Raw genomic sequence first — 12,509 nt, 5'->3', positions numbered from 1 at the left:
GGAAGACACTAGACAAGAAAAGCCACTTAGTCTATTGCATTACCTCAATAATACAGTGACAAGGATCTATGTTTGAGTGGTGACAGTGGAAGTAAAAAAGAACGTAAGAGATATTACAAAAGAAATATGAAGAGCTAAACAGCAATACCCATGTCCTGAATCAGGTAGTTTCTGCTCCCCAACCACATACCCACAGTGTGGATATTTCTTCTAAAAACTCACAGAGACAAAACCCAAGGTCTCAGTCAAATATTGAGATTTTTGACAGCGCATAATTTACTTTAAAAAATAAAATCTATGACTTGGGAAAAATGTCTGCCTTAGCATAATCTTCCTCATAAACCACCATCATGAATTAGGATAGACTTATGCTTGGCAATAGTTCATTTTCACATGCTAACATGGAGAGTGATTCCTTATATTCATGCTCATTAGACATATTAATTACTAAAGAAGTATTATTTTCCATTTAGTTTTTTTTTTTCCTTTTAAAGGTACCTCTCAGGGATTCCAAGAAAAACTAATAGCAATAAATAGTGTATTATTTAACAACAAGTTGGGTCTTTCCTGGCTTTTTCTGACTCCTGGACAATCCAAACCATACACTGGCAAATATATATAGAATTAACAATAACCTACTTTTTTCAAAGAAAGCATTCACATAAACATCTAGGCATCTAGTCAGTACACATCTTTATAAGCAATTTAATATTACAAAGTTGTCAGCCTCATAATAAACTAGCTAACTGTATAACTATATAAATCTTTTATGAATTGTTCAACTAATTTTTCTTTACTTTTAATTAATAAACTATACATCTAAATAAGTATTACATACACATGTGAAATGTGTGTACAGATATATATTTATACATACACATATATATATTATAATTAACAAGTAACAATGTTTTGAGTCAGAATCATACTTTACCTAATTTCCTTAGTATCATGTAGCTAAGGATAAATAGAAGTTAATTAAAATTTAACATATTTTTAAAAATTAATATATTAGCCAAGCCTAATTTCCTTTAGCTTTATGGATAAAAGCTGACTTGTTTTTCTGAATTGAAAATTAATGTTTACATCTGAAATCAAACTATGCCACAGTCCAATAAATTTAGGCCTACAGTTAATGTGTATCTGAAATGTCTTTGAAGTTTCAAGCATGCCAAACCTGTACTATATTTTAGAAATACCATATGCATGGGTAAAGAAGTATCATCATAGAATCCTAAGTTGTGTATTTGTTGAAATACAACGCAGACATACTTTTTATCATGTGCCTCATTTCTTCCTATCTGTACTACTGTGAAAACAAGCGTCTGTAATACATGAAGATATGACATGGGCATATCTACCCAATAATATTTCCTTTTAATATACTTTAAGTTTGAAAACTTAGCCATTATAAATAAACTAATCTAAAAACTCTTAATGCAGAACATGTGGGTTCTACATGACTTTAAGCATTCTATAAAAAATATGTTAAATACATTGTGTGTGTATGAAAGGAAACACAAATAATGTTTATTTCATATACCTTACTTTCAATTTCCATGGTTATTTAATACATGCACTCATACATAAAAGGTATTAAAATATGTATACTACTCTTAACTTTTAGACACATCATTGTATGAGAATTTTAAAAAAGTAAAACTACTTTTACCTCCCAGTCCTGGTCTAAGTCGATTATCGTACCCATCCAGAAGTCTGTCTAGAATTCTTGTAAAGATGGTAATGTTATTTTTAGCCTCATCTTCTTGGATGTTAGCCAGCACCAACCTAAACAGATAATTTTACAAGCTGATGTAGACATAGATATATACACATATATACGGATGTATGTTGTAGAAGTACCAACATGCTCTGCTTCCTTGATTTGAATTTTAAGTCTCTCTAAGCTATTAGGGCCACCCATTTTCCCTCTTTTGTCACTTCTATAAATACCAGCATGTCTATGGAGGAGATAAATATGTTGTGGAAAATGGATACTAAACACTAGATTATCAGAAAGATTGACGTCAAACTTATTTCAGGTTTCTGCCACTTAGCACCCAGTGTGGGCACTCATTTTCTAAAATCCATCCCCTAGAATATATTATGATTGTAGACGATCACATGCAGACACTACTAGTAATGTTACTCTGCATTAAAAAAAGGTACAATAACCAAAATGACTCCTGAAATAATACTTCAATGATTTGAATATTAATTGAAAAATAAATGGCTTCCTTGGAGGCAGAAAATTTCTCTATCTTCCTCATAAACGCCTTTTTTTTTTTTTTCTGTATGTCGTTTTTCTCTTTCAAACAGAGATTATTTCCTTACTTTGGGTATACCTCCACCCAATGGCCAAGTGCAATATAGACATCAGGGAAACTCCACTGGCTGTGTTCCAGGCTCCACTGTAGCCAGGCGGCACATGCAGGGGAGCAGAAAGGAACAGGGGCACATACAGGGGTGAAGGAAGCCTTGGAGGTATACCCCTCCTGACTGGTCTCTGAGGAGAGCGATAGGGGTTACCTAAAGATTAAAATGCTCACTACTTGTGTGTGTGTGTGTGTGTGTGTGTGTGTGTGTGCGCGCGCGCGCGTGTGCATGTGCGTGTGTAATTTTCAGAGAGAACAAATGGTCTTAAAATATCACCAGGAAAGGGTTTGAGGCAGTGATTTTCTCCATTATTTCTCCATCAGAAAGCCAGAGACCTGATTCTGTGACATCCAGCAATTTGGTGCATAAAACAGAATGTCCCTTTTCATTGCCATTTTTTTTTCCCCTAGAATGATTCAGAGATTTAAATTACTGGCCCAAAAAAAGAATCATTTATATAATAGAATAAAATACTGGCATGAGCATTACTGGTCAAATATAGAACAGAAAACTAGTAGAGGGAAATAATGGTTAAACACTGAGGACCTTCAGCGGTTACTAACTGACCATGGTATGCTCCTTCCTTTAAAATCAAAGATTATACGTGAGAGAGAGCAGTCTGATCAAGGTGTACTGTGTAAAAGGTCATTGACAGAGTCCATTTGCATTTAAATGATTACACAGCTAGTAACTAAAAAGGTAACCAACTTCAAACAAATATTGTCTTGAGAGCACAGAAAACATTAAAACACTGAAATACAGGTAAACATTTACAAATTATGTCAGCAAATGAGTTTCTCAAAACTCCAGCATCCAAAGTTTCTATGTTACCTTAAGCTAATTCCAAAACCAATCACTACAATAATCGTAAAGTTCCACAGAGGTTTTCACTGAAAAGTGTTATTTAATCATATGTTAAATTCTTTTTCTAAGTTCAAAATTAAGATGTTAAATGAGGAGCTGTTTTCCAACTAAAAATAAGCCTTTATGAAGAGGTTTCTTCTTAATTCTACAAAAAATATTTGCATACTGTGACAGCTACTGACAGGAAAATGAAAAATTAAAAGGGAAATAAAGATATAAAAAGACATTTTTTAAAAGGACTGGTTAGATGAACATTCTTATCATTTATATTTCAAGGCCTCTAACATTTTGAAAATCATAGCCTAAATTTGGACAATAAATTAAAAATGCCCATTTGATAATAAAAATCAGAAAAGACGACAACTAAGATGATATTATGGAAAGCATTAAGAATTAACTTCATGTTTGTAGAACACAGGCAAAGTAAAATTAGTCTCATGTCTAAAATAAGTACTGTGCAAGACAGTGACCATTTTACGAATAAAAGATTTGTAAATCAATAATAGGAAAAGTTGATGAATAAATCAAGCTTTTGTTTTATTGTTTGTAATTGTGAAGTTGTATACTACCTCCACCTAGAGGTTAAAGACTCACACATCCTTTGGGGCTTTCTATGTTGACTAAAGAGCCAGGACTACTTAAAAAAAAAAAAAAAAAGGAAAGGAAAAGAAAAGAAAAGAAAAAAGAAGAAAGAAAGAAAAGAAAAGAAGGAAGGAAGTCAGAAAAAAAATCAAGTTAACAGTCAAACCATTTTAGCTTGCGCTTTTCTGTTTGGCTTAACGAAAAACTGTTGGCTTCTTTACTGAATGTTGGTGTCATAAATGCATACAACTTAACCACTTCAAAACCTTGCAAGAATATGTCACTCAAAGGATATTCTTTTCTTTGGTGATTTTCGTTTCTTTTTTAAGGAAATGTTCCTGATCACTTGCATTATTTTATCACTAAAAACCATAAGCTGTGAACTTTTTATAGTCTCTGCCACTTCATAGTTCAATCTCCTGATACAATCTTTTTTTTTTTCCATTAGAATTGATTCTTCAAAATACTTCAGCTTCTCAAAGGCCAGCCCTCCATTGATGGATGGCATTCAAGAAACACACCTGAATCTAAAAAGTCAAATACAATAAATAAGTGTCTCACCTGGCTGGGTCCCACACCAAGAAAACAAGAAGAATCAACTGCATGTTGTAAGTGTTTAATTTCATCTTCATCGCCGCTCTTTGGAAAGCCATGAAAGAAAAACAAAATACACTTAAAATTACAGTCAGTCCTACCATCCAAACAGCCCAAAAGAATGTCAATGGATGTGAGCACTGGAGTTAATGCTATTGAATTATTCCACCGGAGCGAGTGTGGGGTGTGATGAAGGGGTTTCGGGGGGTGTCTTCTCTTTTCTTTCTTTTTTTCCCTCTTGACAGTAAGATGACCAAATAACCAGACTTTGCTCTGCCGGGAACTTCCCCCGGCCCCATCGCCAGCAAACCCTGTTTTGTGCTCACACAGACACGTAATAACAACACACGGGACCCTGAACTGACACAGGAGCTGGCGAAGAGAATGGGTCGGAGGGGAGAGTGTGAAGGGGGAGGGGAGCTGGGCACGGGGTGCCACAACCCCTCAACCAAGACCACCCCCGCAACCCCAACGGGAAAAGCAAGGGGCAGCCAGCCAGCCCACTTTTTCGATTATTCTTCTTTTCGTAAGAGGGACCGGCAGTCCTCGCGTCTCCACTTCTTCACCCCTTTCTAAAATAATAGGAAATAAAATAAAAGACGCTCCCTCCCCGCCCCTGCACAGTTGCCCGAGACCACGTCNTCACTGCGTGCAAAGTTGCAGACTATACAAGAGCCAGGCTAACGTGCAGCCTGCCGGGCGGCCGGGCGTCTCGGCTCTCATTGTAGTTGCGGATGCGCTTCTGGTGAGGAGTATCGAAATTATTTTCTAAACGTGCTGGGGAGGAGGAGGCGAGCTGAACCGCCTCGGTTTCCAAGGGGCGCCGGAGAGTGGGGTGGGGGAGACGAGGCGGGCGCGGGAGGCAGAGGCGGACGCGAAGGGGTCCCCGCGGGGGCCAACGTGCGCGACCTTACCTGAAACAGCAGGCAGCATCGGGTGTTTTCCTCCCTTTGCCCAGATCTGAGGAGATGGGAAACTTGAGGGAGAGCGAGAGAGAGCGCGAGTGAGAGAGAGAGAGAGAGAGAGAGGAGAGGGAGCGACTGCAGCAGCCGAGCGAGCGGGGAGCGATGGGCTGGTGGAAGCCGGAGGGAGCGCGGAGCACGGCGGCCGCGGCGCGAGGAGTAGACGGAGGCGAAGGCGTCNTAGATCCCGGGGGCCTCGCCCTGCCGCCCGCCCCCCTGCATCCCCTGGCTCTGGAGCGACGTGGCTGCTGAGCAGAGGTAAAGAGGTACCACTCCCGCTGGAGGGCGAGGGGACTAATCAGCCTGTACGTAGTCGTCAGCGCATCCACGCAGCAGCAAGTTCAACGCGTGTTGCGAGGACCAGACGGCAGGAAGTTTCTTTGATTTCCTGAGCCCTCTTGATACACCACTCATTCCTTCACACTCCTGCAGTCAAGACCAGGTTCCTCCCAAAGCTCTGAGGGCTGGAGACCTCCCTCCAGCGGGTCAGGAAAGTCCGTCTGCGGATTATGCACCTGGGGAGACCTCCCGCTCACTCTCAGCAGTTCTTTTCCCCAACGTCTTTAAACAGGCGTCCTCCCTACGAGGTGATCAAATTCAATCCACAGCTCTAAAAAAGTTTACATTCTGCAACCCCGCACCACCACCACCCCAAGCAAAAAGGTACCTGTTGTGCTTCTACTACGCCTGCAATTCTTTGGGGGGTAAGGGGCGGGCAGGGGATGTAGCGTGGCGGGGTTTGAGGTTTTCCCCTGTAGGGCTTTTTGCTGGTGAAGGGACCTGTTGTAATTCCAGTCCTACAGTACACTTTAAACATTGTGTTGGATCTGCCTCCTTTCTCTTCTGTTTTATCTGAGGTGATAAAAATCCAAACGTGCAACTTCAACCAAAAGAGAGAGAGATTTTCCTTTTTGTACTGCACATAAGGATGTTATGCTTACATCTTACTAAGGCAAAGCAGAGCAGGTGTTTATCTCTTCAAGTTGTTAATAAACGTTAGACACTTTTAAAGGGGGAAAAAGATAAGCATGCTGATATGTTTTTTCTCATATTACATTCAGAGTCAATATGTGCCCAACACTTCAATTTTGTTAGTTATGAACCAAAAATTCAGATGTTTTTCCTAGATGGTGCAGTTTTCCTAACAACGGGCACTGCTAATCTACAGTAAATTTTAGCTTTGCTTTGAAGATTATGTGAGGAGAGTAAAACCTTTACATTGTAAATATTTCAAGCTGTTCTTTTTAACCTATTAATCACCACTTTCTGAATGAGCATTTAATATGCTACCACCTAAACAAACATTTGCTCTCTTCTGTAGCTGGCTCTGTGAAGAATGGAACGCCCCAGCTTTCTCCTCCATCATTAATATTCCCTTCCTGACTTGCTGTTGCAGAGTCTAATTGAAATTCACAAAGATAAAAAGCTTGCCATTTAAAACCTTGCAACCAGGGAATCTAAACATCTTCTACATGGTGTGAACACTTTACTTCCTACTGTATTTTCCCATTTTCCATTTCTAGGAGTCAATCTTCATTAAGATCTCTATCACTTTGCCATTTACATTACTACTAAATTGTTTATATTTTGATAATGGAAGTTGAACAGCTAGTGGTTTCTTCCTGACCTTAATTGCTGTGCTCCAACAAAATTTCTCTTTTATGAATGTCACAATTTTTGTAAATATCTTCATAGATTATTTTCACATTTACCACTGTAGTTGATTTTTCCTGGATTCTAATACTGAGTTACAGATTTTAGGGTTTTTTTTAATCTCAAAATTTGTATCTATTGGAATGATTTGTTCTAAAAAAGTTAGGCTTTCCCTTTAGCACCCTTCATAAATTTGTAATCTCATTGCCATATGACCCATTGACATGGAACTTCACAAAGTTCGTGATATTTGGGATGATTTTCACCATTTGTTTATTTTTTTAACTGTTCGAACTGTCTATAGATTTGGGTATGCACTTTCTTGAGATAGATTCAGTAAAAACTAGATTCCAACAATTCATTATAAACCATAATTTTTAGGGGCACCTGGGTGGCCCAGTTGGTTAAGTAAGCATCCGACTTTGGCTCAGGTCATGATCTAGCAGTTTGTGAGCTCCAGCCAGGGCTCTTTGCTGACAGCTCAGAGCCTGGACCCTGCTTGGGATTTTGTGTCTCCCTCTCTCTCTGTTCCTCCCCCACTCACACTCTGTCTCTCTCTCTATGAAAAATAAATAAATATTAAAAAAATAAGGGGCGTCTGGGTGGCTCAGTCGGTTAAGCATCCGACTTCGGCTGAGGTCATGATCTCACGGTTCTTGGGTTCGAGCCCCATGTCAGGCTCTCTGCTGACAGCCAGCTCAGAGCCTGGAGACTGCTTTGGATTCTGTATCTCCCTCTCTCTCTGACCCTCCCCTGATCACGCTGTCTCTCTCTCTCTCTCTCTCTCTCAGAAATAAATGAAAACATTAATTTTTTTAAAAGATTAAAAAAGTTAAATCAAAAATAAAGAAACCATAATGTTTATTTAGTTCTTCACCACAAAATGTTTTGCAATTTTATTGAAGTTCAGTAGCTGTGATTTAAACTTCAAATCACATTAAAGGCAATAGAAATCAAAAAAGCTGATTGCAGGCAGTGGACCTCTACTTTTATTGCTGTACCTTTACTGGTATTTCACTGTGTTCCTAGTTCTGCCAAATATCTTCCAGGATTGTCCCACAAACATCTAATAAATCCAGTCTGATTTTTTTCTCCTGTCTGTGATGGAGCACAGTGAACTGCCTGTGGTTTGAGAGCCTGCCTGAGTAGGTCGTGACTAAGCTCTTCCTACCCACTCCTTTGGAAGCATGTCCTCAGGCACCCAATCCTGTAGAAGAATTGACAACTAATTGGTTACCAGTAAATCTAAATCTGTTCCTGCCCAGGCTAGGGCAGTGCAAAGCCTTCTGTTTGGATGTGTTTGAATTACCCTCCCGCTAATTAGATTGGGAGGTGCGGGTCCCTTCTTACATATCCCTCACGTTTAACACCCAAATCTGAAAGAGGATTTCCACACGATGAACAAGAATAAAAAAGAGGCAAGGAATTGGGGAGATTTTGGTTCTCTTTGATTTTTCTTTCCTGATATCTTACAATATTGCACAATTTTAAAATTCATTATAAAACTGTTTTTGCTCTTGAACAGATATTTTGTAGAGTTTTTCTTTTTCGGGCCCAGCTATATAGACTAGGCACTACTGTTCTAGAGAACTACTACACTATATGCTCTAGGCGACCTCATAACTATTAAAGTTCCGTAAGATAATATGTGTATATTATATATAATGCACACACAGGTATTTAATATACACAAATGCATGCATACAGATATACAGACATTTATCTGTAGGAAAATAGATATCTGAACTCATAAAAGTAGGCGTAAGGATTTTTATGAGAATAACATTTATATAATACATTTCTACAAAATTCATTTACTCTCACTAACATAATTTAATCAGAGTGATTTTTACCTACTTTGAAAAGAAGTACCAGAATTCAACAAAAATAACCACTCACTATATTTACAATTTTAAAATATAAGTATGTACTCTACATGATAAATTTATGTACACTTTAACTACACCTTCCCATATGAGTCATCTATTTGAATGAGAATACACATTTGTGAAAAATTAAACTAAAGCATGAATTGCCCTCTTTTCACAGAATTAAATACTATCCTGGACTTTCCCCCAGAATGCTTTACTAATTGCAAAGTGCTTGGAGTACTCGCTTGTTCTCATATATTTACCACATTATCATTAAAAACAAAACAAACAAAAGCTAGAGCAAATACCAGTTTGGTAATTCTTAGGTCAAAACCGTGGTTTGGTCAAGCTCCATTTTTTTCCTGTAAGTTGAATGTAGATGGATGGTTCTAATGCATCCACTAGGCTCTAAGCTTCTAAAAGAAGATACAGATGGAAAGAGAGAGTAACTAGCCTTATAAACAAATAATTCCAAAACAACTCTCTTACATCAGTGTATTTAGGTCACATATCATTAGAACTGTATATATCATGTATACTAGCTTAGAGTATGCATATTACCTTCTTCAGAGTAACTGTTAAGTAACCTTGCAGATCCTTATCTAACTTGCAAATCAAATATATAATGCATTCAGGGTATCCTGGTGGTTTCTGAGATTTTAAAAACTACTTACATCAAACTCTTTAAAGAGTAATTTGTAAGCAAATCCTTTTGCCTTCTTTTTGTGAAATTATAGATAAAATTTATTTTCAAGTTATTCAACGAGTTCCTAAAATAAAGATAACATTCCAGTAATGCAACACAGAAGTAGACTGTGCATTTCATGAAACTACATGATTGGCATCTTTTGCCTCTGAGGCATGTTTTATAAATAGTAATTATAGTAATGAATAATAAAAATAAACCTAAAATGTCTTCACTTGTATAACAAAATAGATCCCATTCCAAATATTTGCATGTATTTACTTATTTAATCATCACAAGGTAAGGATTAGGCTTTTGTTATTCCCATTTCACTGATAAGAAATTGAGGCACAGAAAGCTTAACTGGGTGAAGATCTCCTCCTGGTAGAGTCCAGCAATATGGTCCACAGTCTTCATGCTTAACTACTTTACTATGTTGCCCTTAAGTTCCTCCATGACAGCCGAAATTCTAACTTTTTATGCGCAATCTCAACATTGAAGGTTTGGGCAAGATATTTAACTGTTAACGTGGTGGTGTTAGGAAGGCAGTATAAATCTGCGAATAATAGCCAAATACTCAACAAATCTTGTTGAGTATCAGCAATTTACCAGACACTCTATTCTGTACCAATCTGGATATAATAATGGTTAAGGCATGGTCCCTACCCTCAGAGAGCTTATAGGAAATTGAAAAATATGAAGTAACATATGTTGTTAATTGCAAACAAATTAATGACGAAGGCGTATACATATGCTCTAAAAACTTACACTAGGTTCACTAAGGAGTAACAGGCAGCTTAAGAAAAAGAGTGCAACATTGGGAGCTTTACTTCTAATTAACAATTTACAAATTTAGTTGTTCCCATATAATAATTAATAAATGGATTATTACTAAGGATGTAAGTAAGCATTTTCTATTACACAAAAAAACAGTTAAGAACTCCCAGGACCTGGAAAGCTTATGCCCAGAATGAAAAAAAAATTGTTTTATATGATATTTTCTAAATAATTACCTCATCAGCCCAAGTTATGGCTAATTTTGAAGAAGCTAATAACAATAACAACAACAAAATCAGAGGATAGAGGGAGTCCAGGACCTAATTTGAGCCCATTTACATACATTTCAAGTGGGCTAAGATTGATCCCAAATAAGGATTATTTCAATTTCATTATTTTTAGCTTCAAAAGTATTCCATCTTGAGAGGAAGAGAAAGTATATGAATTGTGAAGAAATAAATGAAAAATATAGTCAGGCTATGTGTACTTCGTGGTCAGTTAAAAAGACATGAAAGAGAAAATAGAAACCAATTACTTCTAAGAAAAAGTGAATAATGCCATGGCAAATTAATTATGGATATCAACTGATTTTAAATAATAATATGGAGATCATTTCTCCTTGCTACAGACCTCTTTGTATTTGCCAAAGGGACTTGATCATAGATGCACAATAAATAATTGCTGATTTCTTTGTAGAGTTAAGCACTTTGGAATACAAATGGGGAGCGTTGGTACCAGAGTTAAAAATGGCATGACCTTGGGCAACCTTGGCTTAAATATCTGCTGAGAAGTCTCAAAGCTCTCTGTCTCTGAAAGCTCATTGTGTATCACCAGTAGACTTTTTTTTTCTCTCTCTCAAAAAGCATCTCCACTGGTGTTCTCTATCTTAGCACCGTCCCGCCACCAAAATCCTGAAAACTGGGAGTCGTTCTAGACTCTTTTTTGGCAACACACACACACACACACACAACCACCACCACCACCACCACACATTTGCTGTTACTGAGAAAATGCCTCCTACCTATATATTGCCTCCATCCATTCCGTTTATTACCAATTCTATAGCCTTCGCTCCATTCTTACTTGAACTACTGCATTACCAGTAAGCAGTAGCTTGCTAACTAGTTTCTCTCCTCCAATCTCTGCTTTCTCTAGTTCGCTTTCTATAGGGCCAACATGAGTCTTCCTAAACCAACTTGATAGTGTCATTTGATCATCTAAAATCCTTTCCTGATAAAAGTATAAGGTGTGAACTCCTTTGCATATCACACTGATACTGTTTATATCTCCAGCCTCAACTCTGCTCTTCCCACATGCGTCTTGTCACACATGTGCACACGTGTGTGCATACACATACAACCTCCATAATCAGCATTAATTTTTTTCTTTTTTTAAATTATTTTTAGTGTTTATTTATTTTTGAGAGAGAAAGACAGAGTGCAAACAGGGGAGGGGCAGGGAGAGAGGAAGACACAGAATCTAGACTGAGCTGTCAGCATAGAGCCTGATGCGGGGCTTGAACTCACAAACTGTGAGATCATGACCTGAACCGAAGTGGGGCACACGACCGACTGAGCCACCCAGCCACCCCAGCATTAATTTTTCAACATCACCAAGTCCTCTTTGCTCCCTACAAATGAAAATGTCTATATATTTTTCTCAACAACTGAATATTTCATGCCTCTATGCTTTTGGTTCCCATTGCTCCTTTCAACTGGAATGCCACTGTCTGCATGGTAGCACTTCAGGCTTCAGCCCTATAAAATACTTCTTACCCTTTCAGATAAAATTGTCCACCCCATCCTGAATTTAGTATAAGCATTTAACATGAAACCTAAAGAAAACTCATTTGAACTTATTTACTAACTTTTCTATCTTACCCTATTAGCCTGTGAGCCTTTTAAATCAATGAACCTCACCTCAATTATCTTTACCTACCAAGTGTCTAGTCCAGAACTGGGCATATATAATCTCTCAAGAAATTCTTGAGGAATCAGTGAATGAGTGAACAACCTAATGAATAAATAAAAGCATACATGAGCATCTGTGCCCTTCATATGGACATGAGAACCACAGTGCTTTCTTCCAAGGAAATGAGATCCAGTAGAAAATAGCAGTTATAGTTAAGAACTCCAATTCTGGTGC

General features: G+C 37.9%; 1 protein-coding gene across 1 annotated transcript in view; it reads right to left on the bottom strand.

Moving 5' to 3' along the window:
- Positions 1-5,486, bottom strand: part of GABRA2 (gamma-aminobutyric acid type A receptor subunit alpha2) — a 128,532-nt gene extending 123,046 nt beyond the window's left edge. Inside the window, exons 1-3 of the mRNA XM_077757825.1 lie at positions 5,331-5,486; positions 4,384-4,461; positions 1,673-1,788 (exon numbers count right to left, since the gene is read on the bottom strand). Of these exons, the coding sequence (XP_077613951.1) occupies positions 1,673-1,788; positions 4,384-4,454 (187 nt within the window). The 5' untranslated portion in view covers positions 4,455-4,461; positions 5,331-5,486. The remainder of the gene's footprint in view (positions 1-1,672; positions 1,789-4,383; positions 4,462-5,330) is intronic.
- Positions 5,487-12,509: the final 7,023 nt, after the last annotated feature.

The sequence above is a fragment of the Crocuta crocuta genome, unplaced genomic scaffold (assembly GCF_008692635.1).
Source record: "Crocuta crocuta isolate KB4526 unplaced genomic scaffold, BGI_CrCroc_1.0 scaffold282, whole genome shotgun sequence".
Classification (NCBI taxonomy): Eukaryota; Metazoa; Chordata; class Mammalia; order Carnivora; family Hyaenidae; genus Crocuta; species Crocuta crocuta.
The sequence above is the reverse complement of the archived record's forward strand: the minus strand, read 5'-3'. Positions and strand labels throughout refer to the sequence as shown.